At 36.8% G+C, this 24329-nt stretch overlaps 1 protein-coding gene across 5 annotated transcripts in view; it reads right to left on the bottom strand.

Moving 5' to 3' along the window:
* The window catches only part of LOC117095597 (canalicular multispecific organic anion transporter 1-like), a 97770-nt gene that overhangs the window by 71952 nt on the left and 1489 nt on the right, over nt 1-24329 (bottom strand). For 2 of the 5 annotated variants that reach the window (XM_033232166.1, XM_033232168.1), the window contains exons 2-5: nt 19989-20050; nt 12530-12677; nt 11677-11819; nt 4706-4883 (exon numbers count right to left, since the gene is read on the bottom strand). In XM_033232166.1, coding sequence (XP_033088057.1) covers nt 4706-4883; nt 11677-11819; nt 12530-12677; nt 19989-20050 — 531 coding nt within the window. The remainder of the gene's footprint in view (nt 1-4705; nt 4884-11676; nt 11820-12529; nt 12678-19988; nt 20051-24329) is intronic. The other 3 variants (XM_033232167.1, XM_033232169.1, XM_033232170.1) reach the window with 3 other exon arrangements.

Raw genomic sequence — 24329 nt, 5'->3', positions numbered from 1 at the left:
TCAAATGGATTCCAATTTCCTATAGAATTAAGGTACATTTTAAAAATATAGTTTTCAAGTATTTTTTTAAGCAATGCCTTCTGCCTTTACTATCTCTCCCACCATTCTGGACATGAAACATTGTCTCAAGCCAAATTAATCTACTCACCATTGTCTGAGCAGGCCTTGTATGCATTTCTGTACCTTTTTTCTTCTATGTTATTCCAACATCAGAGCCTTTACCCCATGCAATGCATCCTTCCATTATTCCATGACCCACATCATGCAATATTAACCATGAAACTTTTCCTGACCATCCTAGCTGCAAGTAATACACATTATTTAATGGAGAGCTGCAAGGGCTCCAAAAATTCCCATCCCAATGGTCTTCAACCAGAAGTATGAGAAATGGTAAAGCTGAAGGTGGTACCACGTACCACTTATAAGAATGCATTCTTCAATCCCTTTTGTGCCAATAAATATGCCGGGATTCTCTTTCTGACTCTAAGAGCAGGGTTTGGATTCTGTCTCTCCTTCTCCTGACTATACTTAAGTATCTCTACTTTAAGAATGTAACTAAATGTTTACCATGTTTTTTTTTCTTTTTGCATTTTATAATTACCATAATTAAAGTTAGATAACATCTTCAAACTACAAATGGAGACAGTGTAGACACCATACTAGCCAGTATGGTAGCCACTAGCCAGATGCAGTTATTACATTAAAATTTAAAGTAATTAAAATTAAAAATGAACCTCTTTAGTTGCACTAGTTACATTTCACGAGCTCAGGAGCCGTATGTGATTAGTGCCTACCATACTATACAGTGCAAGTACAGAACATTTTTTAAAAATCACAAAAACTCTATTGGACAATGCTTAATGGAGGAATGCCCCCAGACTGCCCATATTAAACCCAGATCTAATTGTTTTTTCTTTTTTAAAAATGTCTTGTTTTTTATTTTATAGATTTAGGGGGTACAAATGCAGTTTTGTTACATGGCTATATTGGTTCATGGTGTCATCTGGGCTTTCAGTGTAGCCATCACTCAAATAGTGCACACTGTCCCAATTAAATAATCTCTCATCCCTTACCCCCACCCACCCACCAAGCCATCCTAGTCTCCAATAGCTGTTATTTCACTCTGTATGTCCATGTGTACACATTATTTAGTTTCCACTTATAAGTGAGAACATGTGGTATTTGACTTTCTGTTTCTGAATTATTTCACTTAAGATAATGGCCTCCAATTCTAACCATGATCCAGCAAGTGTGACATGATTTCATTCCTTTTTTATGACTGAGAGTATTCCTTGGTGTGTGTGTGTATGTGTGTGTGTGTGTACACACATACAGCACATTTTATTTATCTGATCATCTGTTGATGGACACTGAGGTTGATTCCATATCCTTGCTGTTGTGAATAGAACTATGATTAACCTACAAGTGAAGGTATCTTTTTGATGTAATGATTTCTTTGGAATCATGTTTTGTTTTTAGTCTCCAAGAATTTCCATGCAACTTGTGCCTGTGAACTAAGGGGTAACAGAATCGGAGTTTTGAGATCACAGAATCTTGAAGTCATCAAGTGGAAGGAGGCCCATGTTCCTTCTTGCAAACCTAAAAATGATATTCTCTGAACTTTATTCCAAACTTACACTAGTAATTGTGGATGGACAAGGAACAAAGCACATCCTGATACCTTCACCCATGATATACTTTGGCTTTGCGTCCCCACCCAAATTTCATATGGAATTATAATCCCTGTGTGCTGAGGGAGGGACCTGGTGAGAGGTGATTGGATCATGGAGGCAGTTTCCCGTATGCTGTTCTCATGATAATGAGTGAGTTCTCATGAGATCTGATGGTTTAAAAGTGGCACTTTGCCTTTTGCTCTCCCTCCAATGCTCTAATCATGGAATGAAATCCTGTTCCATATGCACTATATACCAAAACAAGTGTTAGCATTCAAACCAGTTTCTAGATTCTTCTGTATCTTTATTCCATATTGAAGGCAGCACATACTGCCTCTAGAATTAGGACCGGACAGCCACTCTAATCCTGTATTTTGACCTAGTTCTACAGAACTAAACTCTGCTGCAAGTTCAGTTACCACTTACTGCTCAATTTGTACTTGACTTTCCAAGATCCATAAAACCACTTCATGTCCCCATTGTGGCCCAACAGAGCAAAATGGCCTGTAATGCTTCATGTCCAGCTCAGCCCAAATTAATCTTAAACAATCTCTAAGGAATTATACAAGGTCTAGCCCTTGTAGTCACTATTCCCACTTTGCAATAGACTCAACGATGACACTTATTTCCCTTTTTATTTCTAACAGCTTGCTCTAATTTCTACTTCAGTATGTTCTGTTTTTACATTTAAGGTGTTGGGGCTCAGAACATGACACCCCAAAATATGGCACCTTGGCATGCTGAGCACGTGGAACTGAAGAACACTGGGAAAGCCTCAGAAGCAAAGTCTCTCTGACCCTCTCCAGCCCTTTTGTCTCCCTCTCCTCTTTCTTTCCTTTTTCCAAAAGTGAGTCACAGGAACGAGAACCCCTCTCCCTACAAACAAGACATTTAATTTAGAAAGATAACACTTTTTCCATTCTCTCTTGAAGACCATCATGCCAGAAGGCTTCTGTGCAATACCCAGGGAAAGGAATACTATACAGAGAGGCCAGGAAGAATCCGAGTGGAAAGGTCATGCTGGGTTTCTCCTCTCAGTCCATTACTATCGGATCATACCCTTTTGTCTGACCACAGTTCTACACTGCCGTCTATTCTTCGTAGAACCCAAGCATAAGAATAGACTGTTTTCCCTGGATCGCTAGGTCTTACTTCTGAAGATGTAAAATTTAATTAAATTAACTTGTTTTATTTTTCTCTTTTCAATCTGTCTTTTGCTATAGGAGTGTCCCACTGCAACTCTTCTGGTGGGTGAAAAGAGGTATTACACCTTTCTGCCCCTACAAAGGACTGCTTTTATTTAGAGCAGTTTTAGGTTCACAGCAAAACTGAAAGGTACAGAGAAATCCCATATACTCCTTACCCTGCATGTGCATAGCCTCCCCCATTATCCTCCACAGAGTGGCACATTTGTTCCAGCTGATTAACATACATTGACACATCATTATCACCCGAAGTCTGTAGTTTGCATTAGGGTTCACCCTTGGTGGTGTACATTCTGTGGGTTTGTACAAATGTATAACGACATACATCCACCATTATAGTATCACACAGAGTGGTTTATTGCTCTAAAAGTTATCTGTGCTCCACATTTTGTGCTTCTAAATTCACTCTTTCTTGGCAGTTTAGTCTTTTATGCTTGTAAATCCACTTACGTCTAACCGCCACTGCACTAATCATGGAATAAAATCCTGTTCCATATGCACTATATACCAAAACAAGTGTTAGCATTCAAACCAGTTTCTAAATTCTTCCATATCTTTATTCCATATTGGAGGCAGCACATACTGTCTCTAGAATTAGGACCGGGACAGCCCCTCTAATCCTGTATTTGGACTGAGTTCTACAGAGCTAAACTCTGCTGCAAGTTCAGTTACCATTTACTGCTCAATTTGTACTTGACTTTCCAAGTTCCATGAAACCACTTCATGCCCCCATTGTGGCCCAACAGAGCAAAATGGCCTATAATGCTTCATGTCCAGTTCAGCCCAAATTATAATACTTCCTTCCCCTTACACGAAGTCCATAACTCTCTCAAAGACCTTTTCAAGACTTTCTGTGTGAAAACTTCCTTAGATGTGTACAACCCTTTTAGATTTCCTATTCATCTGATCTCTTATAAAATCTGCATTTAGTTCCACGTTTGTTATTTATGCTAACACTTCCCTCAATATATTTGGAAAGCAGGGGCTCACTTGTTCATTCATGCATTCATTCATTTATTCATTCAGTAATCTAACTTTAATAAAGTATAAAAGTCATTGTCTTATATGATAAAGATACAACAGGTAAATACATTTCTATTCCAAATGCTGATGAACCTACAATTTGTATCAGAGTGCAAAGCAGGAACAAAGTACACTTATTGCTTGGATAACTATTTGATAATTAGGGGAAGGAGGAAGCTCTTTAACTGTTTATGTTATAAATAAAATACCCTCCATGATAAAGAGGCAGTGTTTAAAATGGTATTTTCAAAAAAGGACTAATTAAACTTTAGGGTTATGCCAGGAATAAAGATCAGCCAAGTTTGGGAGGCAGGACTTAGAATAAAAGAGCAATGGAGAATGACTGTATAAAAATGAATGACTTTATTGCCCAAAAACGAAGTTCACAGAGGAGAAAGTAAAAGGTAATATGAAGATTAAAAATAATATTGTGAAAAGGAGAGCTTTTATTGATGCATACATACAGAAAACCATGAAAATATTCAATTCCATTCACTTTGTGAGTAGCAGTTAGGTGGCATAAGAGTAAACAAAGATTATCATTTAATTTAATGGATTAGGGCTGACTAGAATTTGTAAAGACCAGAGAGAGAGAGAGAGAGAGAGAGAGGAGAGAGCATGCACTAAAGAGAAATTAATGCAACCAATATCCATGAGCCAAAGTTCTTTTAAAGCAAAACAAATGTATATACAAAGGATTTCCTAAGGCATTTTTGATATATTCCCCTATTTTTCTAGTCCCCTTATCTTAAAGCACTTAAGGGAGTAGTCCCTCTAGAAATGGGAATTCCTTGGAATTTTTACCTTTTTGTAGATCAGTCCATTTACAGCTGTTTTAACTTTTGCTGAGGTGAGCATGTTAAAACGTTGATATTGCTGAAGAATCAGAGTTTGCAGAAAGACTACAACAAAAAGTGCCGTTGCATAGCCGTAGCCATTCCAGCCAAAATCTGAGCTGTGTTCACAGAAAATGATCATTTGCCTGAATGTCATAAAAATTGAGAAAGGGTAAGAAATGTGAAACATCTGAAGTAGTTAAATGCTTATGAGAGTTTAGCACTGTCAAAATGTTACACACACACACACACACACACACTCCTACCTGTTCTTTTTCTCTACTTGCTTAATTTGGTATTTGTCCCCCCGTCCCCCACTTTTTTTTTTTTTAATTAAAATCAGGAATCCCTTCCACTGGCTTGTGAGTACGAGGTTATTTTCTAGTTTTGACATGGCAGGCCCATCATATAATTAACTTTTCTGATATCACTTCATCAGAAAAGTCGAGACGTAGATATATGTAAAACTATTTTTTTCTCAAAATTATGTGTTTTATCAAATACAGGGAAACATGACAACCAGAACGTAAGGAAGAGATCTTTCAGTATGGTACACAGGTGCTGCTTTTTTTTAAAAAAATAAAAAACTTGATTTATATCTTATGTTTTATTTTCACTTTTATCCATAACCAATTTCTTTTTTCTCTACTTTTCCTGATTTCCTCTTAAGTTTGTGACAGCATGATCAGGATGATTAGAGCCAATCCTGGGGTGCAGAAAAACAGTGGGGATGGTTCTAATTACAAGTATCTTGGCTGATAGTCCCTCAACTGTAACCATTGTCTAAAACTCAGAGTGCCTGATGTTCATTGGTAATAATATTTTAAGCATGATTTTAAATTGCATCAATGTAACTGAAAATAATATTTAATTTAAAAGACCACATAGCCCATGCAACATGGTGAAAACAATTTGGGCATATACTGTGACATAACAAGTTAACATGCCATTTATTTTGCAGGCTTACTATTTTGGGTTTTATTTAGTAATCCTTTCTATTTCATATGTAAAGGTATAGTATTAGAGGTTTGATAAGTGGACCTTTTTCACTGTAAACTCTGGAGATGCAAAAATGTCCTATATCATTGTAATGTGCCATTTTGAGTGAATCCATAAGTTAGTAGAACTAAAATCAAACCATATGCAATTAGGTTTGACTATATCTACCCTTTTCTCAAAAAAAATTATATTTAAAAACTCATTCTTTATAAAAGTTTAATTTTTTTTTTTTTTTTTGAGACAGAGTTTCACACCTGTCACCTAGGCTGGAGTGCAGTGACGGGCTCTTGGCTCACTATAACCTCTGCCTCCCAGGCTCAAGGAATCCTCTTGCATCAGCTTCCCGTGTAACTGGGATTATAGATGTGCGCCCCCATGCCTGGCTAATTTTTGCATTTTTAGTAGAAGCAGGGTTTTGCCATGTTGCCTAGGCTAGTCTTGAACTCCTGACCTCAAGTGATCCACCCACCTTGGGCTCCCAAAGTACTGGGATTACAGGTGTGAGCTACCGCACCCCGCCAAAAGTTTAAATTTTTAAGTAGTAAGTAAAGCATAAATTTCTAGGCTTTGATCTGTTTGTTGACAATTTGGACAGCTACTGTGTAAAAAATTAAAAGTAATTTGTCTTGTTCAAATTGCTTTATCAACCAAGTGCTTAAAAATATTAACTTCATTAAAATAAGACTTTAGAATAAAGTATATACAAGTGTCTCTAATAGTAAAACCTCTAGGTATCAACAATTATTTGGAGCATTACATATTCTCAATGAAACTATTAAATTACCCCACACCCCACATATACATAATAACAGCAGAAAGTTCTGTATTTCTTAATTGATGTCATCCATTGGGACACCTACTTTTTATGAAAGCAACTTGCTAAATCCCTTCTTTGTTCTAGGAATTACATTTCCTGAAAGAGTAACACTATTCTTATTGGGCGTATATCTACCGATTATACTTTTTCCTTTTTCATAAAGACAAAACAACTAAATGACTAACATCAGGCATTGTAGTGATTCTACACACATTAACTGAGAAATATTAAAAACAATCTATGCTCAAGGCTTGATAAAGACCATAAAACAACATTCATGATATTAGATACAAATACTTGTTTTTTGTTTGATATTAAAATAAAATCCAAAAAGGGAGGAAGAGAGCCAACACAACAATCAATAAGAAATATATCTTGTAAATAATGAAAGTATAATTTTACTAATAAATTAATAAAAATATTCCTTTTATGTGCTTTATTTTACACATATGAGTCATAATATGACAGTGTGCTCTCATCCTTAAAGATAGTCCTTTCCAGCAACGTTTTCATATAAAAAGAATATATATTTTGAGACTACATATATACATATGTACATATATGCATATGCAGTCTCAAAATACATGTATTCTATGCATATATATGTGTGTGTGTATATATATATGAAACTACACATGTATATATGTAGTCTCAAAATTAGCTTACAAAATTAGTTCTTCTATGGCCAAATTATGATCATACAAGCTCTGCAATTCTTTCTGATCACTCAATTGTTACTTATTTAACAATTGAAATTTTAAGGTTTTTAAATTTAAGGTTTTTCAGCTGCTGCAGAATAAGGGTACTTTGGAAAATTGTAACTTTGGGTTAATTCCCTTTTATTCCGTATTTTTTTCAGGGAATTTATTTCAGTTCTTTATGCCAGACTTCGTGCTAAGAGCTAAGGACACAATGATTGAATAATGCCGGACAGTTTGCCTCTTTCATCACCTAGGCCGGGAGAAAGGTGTGACTCACTGCAATGCAATATTAAAACTCTTGTTTTGCAGGTTTGATCAAACCAGTGTGATGCAAAAGTGTCTCACAAAGTAAAGGAGACTGTTCCCTACTCCATAGACATTCTTTGGTAATTCAGATACAACTTTTAGGGAACAGAGACACACTGAATTGCTATGACCTACTGCTATTTTAGGAAAGACCATGGCATGGTGAGATTCTCTCACAAGTCTCTTGAGCAGTAGTCATTGGCAAAGGGGAATCAGAGTATGACTGAAAATCCCTCGCTACTCCTCTCAGCCACTCAGCCAAGGTCGCAATCATGGTGGAGCAGAGAAAAGCAGTCTCTGCCTGAAGTTTTGACCACCAAAATCATGAACATAATAACATCATTGTTTAATGCCATGAAATTGTGGTGTGATTAGTTTTGCAGCATTGGATAAACAGAATAGGGCAAGAGAGGAAGATGCTGGCCAATCCTCTGATAGAAAGATTTCTGGTCACACATAAGATAGTGCTATGGTGACTCTTGGGATATGCTGAGGTGAGGGGCAGAGGTAAGGGGAGGGAGAGATCTGTCATTTTGTGGGGAGGGGGCAGTTAATCCAGGAAACATTTGGCTCATACTTCTACAGACAAGGGAGCCAACAAAGAATTTGGGGTGAAAAATGTCAGGAACAGTTTTCTGACAGCAATATATACCTTGCTTGGATTCCCTGGTTCCATTCTCTCTTGTTTTTATTTTTATGTGTTTGTGCTAGCCACTGCTCCTCAATATCCTTTGATCAATTTCCTCATCTTCACCAACTCTACACTTTGGAGTAGTTAATAGTCTTTTGTTTTGTTTTGTTTTTTGTTTTTCTGAGGACATCTTTACTTTTCTTCACATATGTTAAGGTGATTTCATCCAACTTGACATACCCAGTCCAATTCAGAACAATTCCAGTTTGTCACTCCAGCCTATATCTTTCCTAACACCAGGTGCATATAGACAACTGGTTACTCAACTTTTTTGTTTTTTTTTTAGACAGAGTCTTGCTCTGTTGCCAGGCTGGAGTGCAATGACACGATCTTGACTCACTGCAACCTCCGCCCCTGGGTTCAAGCGATCGTCCTGCCTCAGCCTCCCAAGTGGCTGGGACTACAGGCACATGCCACCATGTCCAGCTAATGTTTTGTATTTTTAATAGGGACAGGGTTTCATCATGTTGGCCAAGATGGTCTTGATCTCTTGACCTCGTGATCCGCCCGCCTTGGCCTCCCAAAGTGCTGGGATTGCAGGTGTGAGCCACCGCACCAGGCCTACTCAACCTTTTAATCTAGATGGTCCCATGTCAGGGATCCCCATGACAATTCTCCAGCTCAATTATTTATTTTAATAACTTACAGGACTTGGCATATAGTTATCCTCATGGCTATATTTATTATAGTGAAAGGATACAAAACAAAATCAGCAAAAAAGAAAAGATATATGGGGTGAAGTCTGGAAGGAAATGGGCACAAGCTCCAAAAGTCCTTTCCCTGTAGCGTCACACAGAGCATGCTTAATTCTCTCAGCAACTAGTTATGGCAATATATGTGAAATGTCTACAAGGCAAGCTTGTTAGAAAAACAGCATCCAGGGTTTTTATTGGCGGCTGGTCAAGTGGACACCCTTTTCTTAACACACACCAAAATTCCAGACTCCCAGAAGGAAAACAGATATTCACCATGAACCATATTGGTTGTACAAACAACTTGGAGCTATTGAACCATTCTTATCAGTTAGGGTAGTGGGTACCCTCCTGAAATGTAAGTTCCAGTTGCCAGCCAAAGACCACTCCTGTAAGCAGGCTTTCCAAAGTCCATAGGCAGGCCCGCTATATTAATTCTTTCTTGCACAATAGCTAATAGGGCTTTCAAGGTGAACAAGTCCAGAAGCAAACCCCATTCCCTTCTCTAGTCTTTTCATTTTCTATATCTCAGGATATGCTGACTCGTTTACCTTATGATTAAAAATAATTTTTTGAAGGCTTCCTTTACTTCTCGCTTCCTCTCTCAACCTACATTCAGTCCATCAGTATATTCTGTTAACTCTACCTTTAAAACACCAGAGTCTGACCACTTCTTATCACTTTTATTACTGCTACCTAGCTGAAGCCACCATTGACTTTTGCTTGGATTATCACAAACAAACTTCTAACTGGTGTTTCTTCTTCCACTCTTGCACTTCTTGATTTTATTCTCCACATAGCAGCCAGAGTCATTTCTATAAGACTTAAGTCTAATCAGATCTTTGATTTTCTGCTCAAAATCTTCCAAATGCTTCCCTGCTAATGTGGACTAAAAGTCAATATTCCCATCATATTTCATAAGGTCCTTCAAAATCTTTTCATCTCTGCACCTTTCTCACCTCAACCTTATCTTTCCAGCTCTCTGCTCCAACCTCACTTTGCCTCCTTGCAGTCCCTCAGAGATACTAGGCATGAGCGTCTTCATGACTTTTGCCCTTCCTGATACCTTTAATCACAATATTTTCTTGGCCTCTTTCCCAGCTTCCTTCAGGACTTTGACCAAATGTCACCTTATCACTAATATCTTTCATAATTACCTTACATAAAGCAGTAAATTCTAACTCCTCAAACTGGCATTCCCTTACCCTACTTCGTTCCTAAGCACTGATGATATCATTTATGTGTATTCATTTGTTTGACTTTCATCTCTCCCCTCTAAATGTCATCAGAGCAGGTTCTTTGTTTTGATTTTTGTTCTGTCCCCACAGTGGACCTAGAACAGTTTGCCATGCATAGGTGCTCGATAAATATTGAATGAATATATTCCTGAATGTCATCTGGGATGTAGGTAATGCAGGATTAATGATATTTTCGTGAATTAAGTGATTATTAAAAACTCTAACAATTTTCAATGCTAAAAATATAATCACCATTTAATAAAATATATGTTTCTTTGTGTTTCCTTCATATGACAGCTAGGTGTAAGTCAAGATTTCCTTGAAAAAGGTGGCACAGTCAAAAGCTCAATTCCATTGTCTACCTGTAAACCATTGCAGATAGATATTATAGAAATGCTTCAAGTCTTTTTACTGTATCTATATCTAGATACAGAGATACACAGAAATATACCTATGTTAGGTAGTAATAATATATGTTTATATATGTTATGCATAGTAATTGTGTGTGTGTGTGTAATTGCCATGACTGTTAAAGCTCAACTCTCAAAAGGCCACAACTAAGTAATGTAGTGAAAATATGTATCATTTCCTTTTCTAAGCATACATTCAAGCAAGACTTCCTAGATTTCAATTATGACTCTGGCACTTTCTAGCTGTGCAGACTTGGACAAATTACTCCAATCTTTCTGTCTGTTTCTGCCATTGTAATAATGAATGTAATAATACTTTCTATGTCGCAGGAGTGTGGCAAAGATTAAATGAGATTACCAATGTGATGGTTAATTTTACGTGTCAACTTGACTGGTGAAGAAATGGTAAAACATTATTTCTGTTTAATAACATTTAAATAATGTTTTACCATCTACCAGATGTCTGGGTGTGTCTGTGAGGCTGTTTCTGGAAGAGATTAGCATTTGAATCAGTAGACTGAGTAAAGAAGATCCCAGGGCATAGTGCCTCATCCAATTTGTTGAGGGCCTATATAGAACAAGAAGGTAAAGAGACAGCGAATTAGCTCTCTTTCCTGGAGCAGAAATATTCACCTTCTCCTGCCCGTGGACACCAGAACTCAAGGTTATCTGGCCTTTGGACTAAGACTGAATTACACCACTGTCCTTCCTGAGTCTCTAGCTTGCAAATGGAAGACTATGGGACTTCTTGGGTCCTGTAATTGCAAAATCCAGTTCCCCTAATAAATCCCCTCTCATTTGGGTTTATATATCCTATTGGTTCTGTTTCTCTGGAGAACCCTTGCTTAATAAAATTAATATAAGATTTTAGAACAGTGCTTAGTACATGGTTGACTTTATTAGATATTGACTATATTATCCTAATTCCCATTTATATTGTAGATAACCCTAATAGCATGTCCACATCCTAATAATATTTGCAGTAAGAACCTTCTCTACTCTTTTGAATTAGAACTTTTATATTGAATACTTACTTATCATTTATCTGTGAGGAGGGAGAAAAAACCCACCAGACTTTAACTTACTTCATTATGAGTGGGCTAGTGAAGGACAGAATATCAGCAAACACTTTGAATAAGGCAACTTGAATCAGGACAGACTTAAAGGTATTCCACAATGCATAGAGTAGAGATGGTTTCTTGGTATGTGCCTCTTTATAAAAAGATGCCTACATAATTAAAGAAAATAGAAACAATGAGAAAATTGGACACAACTAATATTAATAAAATGAAATATATCTAAACTGATTATATAATTAACAATGTGCTCTGAAGACAATAAGTTAATAAGAAAGGAATAAATCAGTTAAAGTTGAAATTATGACCCACATCATTGAGATGGTAGATGGTGTTACTTATACCACATGGCATAAAAGTATAAGTGCAATAGTTGCATTTTATTATTTTTGTGAGTTTTGAAACTACTTAATTAATATACATACAGTTTTTATCTCCAAATTATATTTTCTTTTGGAGGAGTCTGAAAATAATATATATGCATATGCATACATGATGCTAGAGATAGAGTGTCTGCCCCTGCTCCCATAAACTTTAATTTTGGCCACCATATAATTTGCTTTGACCAATAGACATGATGCTCTGAGACACAGAAGCTATCTTTGTCACCACTGGTAAGGAGCCAAAGATATATGCATGTATATCAACACATGTGCTTTTGAACATTAAAGAGAAGCAATGTCGAGTAGTTTGAAGACAGAAGTGGACTGCAATAACAATGAATTATGCTTATAAAGTAGATCGTCATTTCACCTTTTAGGAATTTTGATATTAATAATAGTATCTCATACTTGAAAAAAGCTTTGTCTAGTTTTCGGGTAGTAATTCCTTCAAGATTTAATAGAGCTTCGTAATTAATTACCTTTACTTTTTGCCTCTCTTGATTCCTTAAAACTTCCTTCCTCCATTGTTTTTCAAAGATGGGGCACACAGTGTAGGAGGAATCACTTTCATTTAGTTCAAAAAGATCCTCTCTTTCCAAAGGTCTCTTATAGCCTAAAGTAATCACTCTAAAGATGAAAAAGTAAGGTAAACGAGATAGTAAAACAAATAATCTAGTTAAAAATAAATTGTCATGCATTTACTTCTTTCTTTGATTTATACATTATTTTATTGATTAAAATACAATAACGAGATTACGTGTTTAAAAAAATCATACAGTTTTATCCTGGAGGTCAATAATTTGCAATAATCATTTATAGTTTTTATAAATGCTGTTTAGACATCCAATTATTCAGCAAAATACTGACTTCATTTATTCATCTTATATTTTGGAAGTGTACCACTCAGCTCATTCACTACTTGACCTCACTTCCTAAAATTTAAATAGCAAACCTTCACAGTAGAATATTACCCTGACCACTCAAGTACCCACATTGGCTTTTAGGTTTGTATTGCAGGGGAAACGAATCCAACCTCTGAATTTGCAATTTTCTTCTGTTCCACTAGGACTTTCTGTACAATTTGCCACTTGACTTTATAGATTGTACAACTAGATGTGGAGTACTTGTCCCTATCCCATAAGCTCTGGCCTTGGCCTTATGACCAACAGAATATGAGCCAGTGTGAGAGTGCAGTTTCTGAACTGATGCCTTAAGAAGCAAGGCAAGGCCCCACCAGCCTCTTAGTTTTTCCACCCTCCTGCATTCATTGAGCTTATCCTGGGTGACACTGCGAACAATTATGCAAGAACGGTGGATCTAAACTGGGAGGGAAACAAGATGCATAGCATAGTTTTACCACAGAAGTTACTGTGGAGAGAATGAATTGTACTTACCTATAGCTCTGCTCTACCATCTTTCTGCTAACAGGGATCTGGTATGTCTTCAGTTGAAAATCTCTTGAACTCATGGTCAGGTCTTATTTTAGCCACAGAGTTATGAATTATAATTGATCTAAACCAGTCCTGGTACTCTCATTACCCTCTGCTTGGGATTAATAATATAACTGAGTTATATTATTAATTATATTATTATATTAGGTATTGCTAACAATACCTAAGCAAATATCTGCTAGGAAGAACTTTCCTTTTCAAATGAAAGCACAGAACTTCAAAATGAGAAAACATTTTGCCTCCCTTCTCCTTCCCTTGTGTCCTTTGAAGCCATGATGCTTTGAGATATAAAAGCCATCTTTGCCACTATGGATAAAAAGTCAAATGATAAGGATGGGAAGCAGAAAGACAGAAAAAACCTGAGCCTTTTTTTTTTTTTTTTTTTAAGGCAGACTCTTGCTCTGTTGCTCAGGCTGGAGTGCAGTGGATCAGTCTCTGCTCACTACAACCTCTGCCTCACGGGTCCAAGCAATTCTCATGCCTCAGCCTCCCAAGTAGCTGGGATTACAGGTACACACCACCATTCCTGGCTACTTTTTCTATTTTTAGTAGAGACAGGGTTTTGCCCTGTTGGCCACGCTGGTCTTGAACTCCTGGCCTCAAGTGATCTGCCTTCCTTGGCCTCCCAAAGTGCTGGGATTACAGGTGTGAGCCACTGTGACCAATCTAACCTGGGCCTTTCCTAACATTTCCGAGATAGCTCAACAACCTATTTTCAACAACACCCTCTTTCCAATAACATAAGAAAATAAATACCTGTTTGTTTAAACTATTATTATTTGGCTATTCTGTTACGTGAAGTCAAATGCACTCTGAAGTGATTTAAATCAGATATAGTTTGTGACTTTGGTGACATGACTTTTTCAATAGGAAAGTAAACCTATATTTAAATCCAAGCCTTCTGACTGGCCTAAGTTCTGTCCGTATAAAGTGTATTAGCCCACGAGGCGGTAACAATGCCTTAAACTACTCCAAATTGGGACTGCTTTCATTGGCCTTGTTACTAAATAATGTCAATTGATTGCCTCTGGGATGAATTTAAACCCTATGGTAACAAGAGATTCCACTAGATTTTATTTTACTTTTAGTATAATACATAATATCTTACCACAATTCATATCTAACAAAAAGGTTTAAATGTAATAAGAAGGGACTTTCCGTAATCATGTTTCTGTTGGCTCAAATGTGCTGGACATTTTCCTGCAGTGCACTTTTAAAAACATATTAAGCAACAAACTACCTTCATGTCATATTAAGTTCTATTTCATTCCATAAAATAAATATTCATTTTCAAAATAAGACTGCATTGACTTTTAGAAAAGCATTTTTAATAACATTTACTGCCTCAGCATTTTGAGTTAGAACTGTGCAAAACTCAGCGGTTTTGGTTCAGGGAAAAGTGACCTCTTGCTTTCATGCTTCCCCAAATAATGCAGCGTCTAAAAGTGACACTTAAGCTGACTTGATTGTGACTTTCATAGGTTAGTGGTTTAACTGCCTTGACTTTTTTCACAGATGTGTGCTCCCCTCCACCATCTTTTGCCCTCTCCTAATAGACTCTGATCACATGGGTGGCCTTACCTTCCCACACAAGAGTTTGGAAAAAGAATAAGCGAGGAAGTGATAAGAAAATGGTACTTATTTAAATCAAATGTTGAGGCAGCTTTTTGGGAAACAACAAGGACCAAGAATTGGCCCTCTCAGTAAGTGAAATGTGTAACATATACTAGGTCCCATCAACCTGTGGGCTTTATTCCTAAAACGATAATAAAGTTTACACATGTATCTCGTATTTTTAGAATGATGTTTCTTTTCAAAGGACATTCACATCAATGAATTTGATTCTTCACAACTCCCCAAGGCGGGCAGAATAGGATTAATTTCTCATTTTTACAGGCAGTTAAACATTAAGAACTTCAGAGACTGGTGATGGTGTTTTATATGTAAAACAAACCAGGGCTAACTTAGCAAAAAGCAGACAGTGAAATGTGTTACTTCTGATATGGTTTGGCTTTGTTCCCACCCAAATCTCATCTTGAATCGCAGTTCACACAATCCCCACATGTTGTGGAAGGGACCTGGTGGGAGGTAACTGATCACAGGGGTGGTTACCCCCATGCTGCCGTTCTCGTGATAGTGAGTGAGTTTGCACAAGATCTGATGGTTTTATAAGGGGCTTTTCTCTCTTTGTTTGGCACTTCTTCCTGCTGCCAGGTGGAGAAGGACGTATTTGCTTCTCCTTCTGCCATGATTGTACGTTTCCTGAGACCTCCCCAGCCCTGTGGAACTGTGAGTCAATTAAACCTCTTTCCCTTATAAATCACCCAGTCTCAGATATTTCTTCATAGCAGGGTGAGAACTGATGAATACAATTTCCACTCTTAAATGTTATTATCTTAGAGAAAATTTTGACTACATTTAGAATTAACAAGTGTGCATAAATATCTCAACCAACTCATGTGAAGAGAATAGAAAAACAATGGCATTCTGTTAGGAAGATGAGCTGAAATATAACTTTTATAGATGAGTAATATTTGAATACTTAGAATGTGCAAATATATAGTAGCATTATCAATTTTATTACTATTAATCACTTTTTAAAACATTTCTGGAAAGAGGTATTATGTTATGGGAAAAGGAAAGAAAGCAATCTGGCCAAAAATTATAGGATGGGAGAAAGTTGTTTAATGTACACATTTTTTAATATGTGAGAAAAAGGACATATTGAATGGTGTATCCAGTTAAAATAATAACAGGATTGTGACCTATGAAAACTCTTACTAGATTTTTCCGTGTATGTCTCTGGCCATGATTATTATACACTGGTGACAGATTATATTTGCTAATAAAGGCTTGGTAATTATTTGATCATCACAATGATCTAGATAGCTATTGTCTTAGGAATTAAGGCTCATAAGTATATGATTTTTTAATTATTGTGTCTTCCGAGCACATTTTAATTGAGTTATTCATATAATTATTGATGCTTGAATTTGTTCTAGGAAATAATTTGACATTATTCTGTAACTCCAAAAATGGATCTGAGAATACAATTCATCTTTGTCTTCAAAGGGACATTCTCTTGTACAATAGTTAGGTTTCTGCTACAATTGTTTAATCACCACATAAGAAATCGAATTAGATTCATGCCAATGACAGTTCTGGATAACAACATTCTATGAAAATATTTTGTAATCTAATTCTGAGATATTCAAATTAAACTAGAAAATAAATGTGATATTCACAGTTAGAGCTTGATGGTTTGTTTGATTGACTTAAGATATGATTTCAAAATGCTGGTTGTCATATTTGAAGATTTGCTGTGTCTTATCTTGCTTATTAAACTTAATTTCAGCTTCTTCAGGAATGCTAAAATAATGTTTGCAATATTTAATATATATGCGTATAGGTTTTATAGTTTGATAACCAAACTTTGAAACTACATTTGTTTAAAATTAATTTTATTTGCATTACTTAAATTCTGTGATACCTATGACTTTAAAATGAGACTGGAGTTTTTTATTTTTTATTTTTATTTATTTATTTATTTTTGAGACTGAGTCTTGCTCCGCCGCCCAGGCTGGAGTGAGTGGGTGATCTCAGCTCACTGCAAGCTCCGCCTCTCTGGTTCCCACCATTCTCCTGCCTCAGCCTCCCCAGTAGCTGGGACCGCAGGCGCCGCCACCACTCCCAGCTAATTTTTTGTATTTTTAGTAGAGACAGACTTTCACCGCGTTAGCCAGGATGGTCTCGATTTCCTGACCTCGTGATCCACCCGCCTCGGCCTCCCAAAGTGCTGGGATTTACAGGCGTGAGCCACTTGCGCCCAGCCCGAGACTGGAATTTTTTAAAGCTGGGGTAGATGTCACTCTTCCTCTCAACTTCTCCATAAACAGAATTCAGGTTTGGAAAACATTTCTATACATACACAAATTTGAAGCATTAAAAACATTAACTGTAAATAGCTCACATTTACATTTCTAGCTATGCTTTCTTTTTTCTAGTGTGCTGCTTAATGTTACCTAGTTTTGCTATCCTCTTTAAGAGATTCCTAGATTTGTGTAACTTGAAAATCTTATCACAATTGAATCCCTTCTGCTCAAGTATTTGCTCACAAGTATATACATTTTCTACCTCAATTGCTTTAAAAAACTCCCCAATGATCTTCATGTTGACAAATTTAATGGAGAATATTTAGTTATTATTTTAATTTACTCCTTTTCAGTATTTGGCCCTATTGACCACTTTATTTTTTTACTTTCGTGACAGTCTCTCTTTTCTTTCCTGTCACTCATACTATTTCATCAGATATTTCTCTTATAATATATTCTGAACACCTTTACTTAGTTTTTTTTGTAGACTCCTCTTTCTCTTCCCTTTTAAATACTGAGGATTGCCAATGTTGCATTTGTTCAACCTATTCAATGGGTTCTTCCCCTGGGCAATCTCATTCATACGCATGGTTTCAACTACTGTCTTCTAGTCAGTGACTCTCAAATCCATATCTATAGGTCAAAGATTTATTCGAAGCCTGGAAGCCACATATCCAAACTCATTTTCATGTGATGCTTCATATGTATCTCAAAAACTAAAAATGTCTCAGTCTGAACCCACAGTTTTTCACCATGTCTAAACTTCCCAGCCAGTTCTTTCCCACCTTTTATTATGTGGTTTTCACATTTTATTTGCTTAACTTGGGATACCACGTTACTCACTCCTACACATCTTTAAATGTTAAGTGAAAGCATTGGTATCCCTGAAATGGTCCCTAGTTGTGCAAACTCGATTAGATGACACTCCTGAAAATGTGTGTTTGTCGGTTATGCTTATGTTGCCTTGTCCCCTTTTTGGTAATGGTGGTATACTTTTTTTTTTTTTTTTGAGTCGGAGTCTCGCTTTGTCGCCCAGGCTGGAGTGCAGTGGCGCGATCTCAGCTCACTGCAAGCTCCGCCTCCCGGTTCCCGCCATTCTCCTGCCTCAGCCTCCTGAGTAGCTGGGACTACAGGCGCCGCCACCTCGCCCGGCTAGTTTTTTTTTTTTTTTTTTTTTTTTTGTATTTTTTTAGTAGAGATGGAGTTTCACCGTGTTAGCCAGGATGGTCTCCATCTCCTGACCTCGTGATCCGCCCGTCTCGGCCTCCCAAAGTGCTGGAATTACAGACTTGAGCCACCGCACCCGGCCGGTGATATACTTTTTTTTTTTTTTTTTTTTTTTTTTTTTTGAGGCGGAGTCTTGCTCTGTCGCCCAGGCTGGAGTGCAGTGGCCGGATCTCAGCTCACGGCAAGCTCCGCCTCCCGGGTTCCCGCCATTCTCCTGCCTCAGCCTCCCGAGTAGCTGGGACTACAGGCGCCCGCCACCTCGCCCAGCTAGTTTTTTGTATTTTTAGTAGAGACGGGGTTTCACTGTGTTCGCCAGGATGGTCTCGATCTCCTGACCTTGTGATCCGCCCGTCTCGGCCTCCCAAAGTGCTGGGATTACAGGCTTGAGCCACCGCGCCCGGCCTATAATCTTTTTAATTCTACTATGAATTCCTAGAAGACAGAAACTAAGTCATTTATCTCTGCATTTTTAAAGACTAGCAGAGTTTGGGGCATCTAGTACCCAATCATTTTTTAAAAGATTAATCCACCTGTGGGAACATATCTGTAGATAAAACTGAGCAATTTTGTTTCCGTGAACTGTAAAGCAACGGGCATAAAGCTAGAAAGATAAATTTAACTTCATATTATTATGGACTTTCTGTTATGGGGGAAAAGAAATACATTTCTAAAGAAAGCTTCTGAATTTATAAAATAAGAAAACATCAACTCTTTCCATTCAATACGATTTAATTTACGTGTTAAAATCAAAGTTCAAAATGATATCTCCCGAAGAAATTCTGAACCCTCATCATACATTATGGATGAATTATTCTATAAGGAAACCCATAATACATGTCTTATAAAATGATTAGGGGTGTGTTTGTGTGTGTTTTAATAGTAGCATATATGAGTATATAAGAGAGCATTTCTAATAAAAAGTAGAACGACATAGCAAAAATAAAGCGTGAAACATGAACTCATCAGAAATTGGTTTAAAACGCATACTTACTCCTACATGAGTATCAATGGGCAGATGCTTTCCTTTCCTGAGCCTAAATTTTTCTCAAGCAAATGCCTTTCTCATAGCACTTCGGGGAGAATTTAATGAAATAATAAACACAAAGTGGATAGCATACACTCGATGCTAAAAAAGAAGTTCATTTTTCTGTCCTTCCCTAGTGCTAATGAGATGAAAACTCTATAAAGGGACAGACATATTGGAGGAATATTAGTACTGTTATCTGTGGAACTGTTTAGTATGTTTTTACCTATGATTTCTGTGTAATAAGTAATATGAGACAACTTTGTACAACAATTCACACTGAGATTAAAGAAAATTCAGATGTCATTTCCCTTGGGATCTTTTTCAGTGTGGAATGCTACAAACATATTAGTAAAATTCCTACCTGCTAAACCAGGAATATGTCACTTTACTGAAAAATGAGGCACTTTTCTCTGGACTGCATTTCTGAAAAGAAAAAATACAGAGAGTAGTGTATAAAGCAAATATTTTTAATTTACATTTGAAATATGTTTTGTCAGAAAAGTAAACCTGAAATTATTTATTCTACTAATAGTTGCAGATATGTTGTTATAATTCTTAAGAAGTATAGTTAAGTGAAGATATTCTTGTATGGTGGTTGGACTAGAGGAATTTCAGGATTTCTCTCAACATTGCGATGGTGTGTGTAGCAATAAATCATGTTGGAAAGGAAAATTGTAGGTACATGTACATATACATACATAGAGAGATTTTAGAACTGTAAATTTACAATTATATGTATTTATATACAATATATACATATACAATATACGTACATATACATTTATGTGTACATATATATTTGTTCACATACAGAGGGACAGTTCGTTGAACTTAATAGCCCATATTGGCTATTTACAATTAATACAATTATGTGACAGTATAATATAAATGAATAATTTATACACATATGTATTATATATGTATATGTATATATAAGATAAATGTAAAGCATTTAAATTGCTAAAGATAGTTTTCTTTTTCTGAAAAATAGAAAAATAAGAGAATATAATAGTTATCTGGTGTACTTCTGTATGTGTTTACATATTTTTAAAATTATATACACAATTACATATTTGTCACAATTACATGTTATTTTGGGGTGGGTTATAACATTTCCATAAAGCTTTCCCATTTACTATGTTGGTTTAACTAAGAGAAAAGAGGTTTAAAAAGAGAGGTCTCAAAAACAACCATTTTTTGTTTTTATAGTCAGCATTAATCTCTTTGCATTTTAAAAACTAAGACTAGTCACCAAGTTAATTTTGATTTTTAGAAACTGTCTAACATTTAAGAAATTTTCTAGTGATCTTCTCTAACTCAATTCTGATTCCATGATCAGTATTTACCAATTTAAAAAATTCTGAAGCTAGAAGAAATGAGTAAATCCAAATTTTGTCATATACAACAAAATGCCCAAAGTGGAGATGAGAAAATATATTTGACGCCAGATCTGTTCTCTGTGTTATAACAAATTATATAATATTAATCATGTAAGATATATACAATTTACCAAAATGGCATTTATCATTATAAGATTTTTGCAAGAACTAAATACAGTGATAAATATAAAATACTTATTACGCCATTAGCCCAAAACAATGACTCAAATATATGAGCAATAAAATCGTCATCACTATTGTTACCAATATATTTTTAAAATATAAGTACACAAATTATTGGAAAAAATGTTCTAAAAATTCTCTAATTAACCTGGAGGATGTATTTTATGTCATAAGTTCAAATTTCATAGGGGGTTGCTAAAGTGATAATTTGCCACCAATGCAAGGATCTGATTCATATCCAAAACACATATTTCTGTGGAAAATTGTAAATGGCTACCAATTATTTGCAGCTTTTCCCATCAAGAGGTGGAATCTATTTCCCACCCCTTGTATCTGGGCTGGCATTGTGTCTTGTTTTGGTCATAGAAATACAACAGGAGTGACATTGAAAGAGCTCCAATTCTAAGCCTCAAAAAGCCTCAATGCTGTGCTTAGAATACTGAGTGCACCATGTGACTGAGCTGGAGTTAGGCTGCTGAAGGATGACAGATCTTGTGGAGGAGAACTAAGGCACTCATCTGATGCTCTATTACCAGGCCAATTGCTTGAAAACTGCCAGATATAGGAATAAGGTGGTTCTAGATTATCTGGCTACCAGCCATCTGCCAGCGGATTCTACAATCGTTGTAGAATTACTGTCACTGTATTTAGTTCTTGCAACAATCCTATGCTAAGAGAGTGCAGGAGTTACCCGCCAAGCTGACCCAAACCAGGACACAATCCAACTGACACAAAGAATAATGAACTAAGTAATATGGTTGTTTTAGGCATCTAAGCCTTGCAAAGCTACTGCAGATGGCTACTTTAGCAGACTGAGAAATCAGTATTTGGTTTAACATTCCTTCTAGGACCGTTTTTTCATATGAAAGCATCTTACACGATGCCCTGTATATATTCTGGTAAATAGCCTCCTTAGATGTGAATCAGGTATCTTATGCTGAATCACAGTAAAGTCCAACCATCCCAGAAGGAATAGCAGCCCGTTTTTTTAAAAACAAAACAAAACAAAAAAGGCTGGTGAAAGGAATTAATCCTTACCAAGCACCAAGAATGTGCAATGACTTTTCAATGCATTCATAACTATTGAATTCATATTATGGATATCATTGAGTTGATTATATATTGCACATCCTAATTTGTATGCAGAAAAATAGAACATGACAATTCTGAGTATCTTTGAATGTTCTAATTTACTCCCATCTTCTCCATTAAATATTTATCATCTTTCTAACTCATTTGTTCTTAATCTGACAGCAATTCTGGTCTGCACACCCAATTGGCCCCAAAGGAGTTTCTCATTTCGTGTGTCCCCATGTCCACTACAGATCTTGTTTATGCTATTTTATTATCTATTGTATTTATTTACTATTGAGCTTACAGTAGACATTCCATAAACATGCCTCAACATTGCTGACTTAAGAGTAATTTTCACTAGAATGGAGGTCCTGTTACTTCTGGATTATGGCAGAGGAACAAGAAGTATTTAGACCACCAGATCATAGCACAGCCAGGGTTCTAAAGTGTGCTGTTTTCAAGCTTCCTTGGATTGAATGTTGAGATGCGGCCTCATGGCAATATGGTTTGTGTGACAGATCACTATGTTTACTAATATCCTACAATGCCTAATTTCAGAAGCTTCCTTTGCGGATTTTACAGGAGGATTTTGGGAATAGTGGAGGAAGTTACTGGAAAATGAAAGTAGATGCTCATGGAGGAGGAAAAACTTCTAGAATTTAAAAAAAAAAAAAAACTTACTTTTATTTTATTTTATTTATTTATTTTTATTATTTTTATTTTTTTGACATAGAGTCTTGCTCTGTCACCCAGGCTGGAGTGCAGTGGTGCAATCTTGGCTTACTGTAACCTCTGCCTCCCAGGTTCACATGACTCTCCTGCCTCAGCCTCCTGAGTAGCTGGAATTACAGGCGTCTGCCACCAGGCTCAGCTAATTTTTGTATTGTTAGTAGAGACGGGGTTTCCCCATGTTGGCCAAGCTGGTCTGGTACTCCTGACCTCAGGTGATCCACCCCTCTCAGCCTCTCAAAGTGCTGGGATTATCAGTGTGTGCCATCACGCCCAGACAGATAAAACTTACATTTTTTAATCACTTAAAATGTGCTAAATTCTGTACTAAGTACATTATTTCACTAAATGTAAAATATCTTTATGGTGGAATAATTTCTGTCACCACTATTTTATAGAAATGGAAACTAACACCCAGAGTTTAAGAAACTCGCCTAGGGTCTTGCAACAAAGTATTGGAAACAAGAGCTAAACCACTTAGTTTATTCTCTACTCCAGTTCTAAATCCACGCTCTCAACTCTGTACCCATGCAGCCCTGTTTTTCACTACCTACACCTTTCCTACTGCCCACGTGCTTCTGCCTCCGTTCTCCTGGCTTTTGTGCTTCAATCCTACTCCGGTTTCAGTGCCTTTTGTAATTTCTGTCCTCTCACTCCAGTCCAAGGCTCTGAAACAGGTTCTGTATTACCAGAGCAACCTTAACATACTCCTCAGGGAGGACTTAAGAGCTCCTTCAGGTTGGCACTCACTGAATTTACCCTCATGTTACCCAACTCTCTCATTATTTCCTGGAAGGTGCTTCTCTCTTACTAGATTTAGTGCCACTGGAAGACAGAAACTATAGCTGATTTATCTCTGTATCGCTAGCTTCTGGACAAATCTCCAGTTTCTCAAGGCCCAGGGCCCAGCTCATAATGAACATGTTTTGGATGACTGACCGAATGAATGGATGGATGCTAATCACTACCCACAAAAAAATATTTAGAAGCATCTATTCACAGGTCACCATGTTAGCCACAAAAATTCAATTAGAAAGGTATGTTCTTAGCTTTTAGTTACATAGGGATTTTTACCTGAGATCTGTTGTATTAAAAATATGAAATCAATATGTAGGTAGACAGAGGTTTTTTCACATTTTGAAGCATTCAATTTTTTTTTTGAGATAGTGTCTTACTATGTGCCCAGGCTTCAGTGAACTGGAGTGAACATGGCTCACCGCAGCCTCAATCTCCCAGGCTCAAGTAATCCTTCCACCTCAGCCCCTCCAAGTAGCTCAGACTACATGAGTGTGCCTCCATGCCTGGCCTCCCAGAGTGCTGGGATTACAGGCGTGAGC

Source organism: Trachypithecus francoisi, unplaced genomic scaffold (assembly GCF_009764315.1).
Source record: "Trachypithecus francoisi isolate TF-2019V2 unplaced genomic scaffold, Tfra_2.0 Lachesis_group14, whole genome shotgun sequence".
NCBI lineage: Eukaryota > Metazoa > Chordata > Mammalia > Primates > Cercopithecidae > Trachypithecus > Trachypithecus francoisi.
Note: the sequence above shows the minus strand (reverse complement) of the source record. Positions and strands in the feature narration are given on the sequence as shown.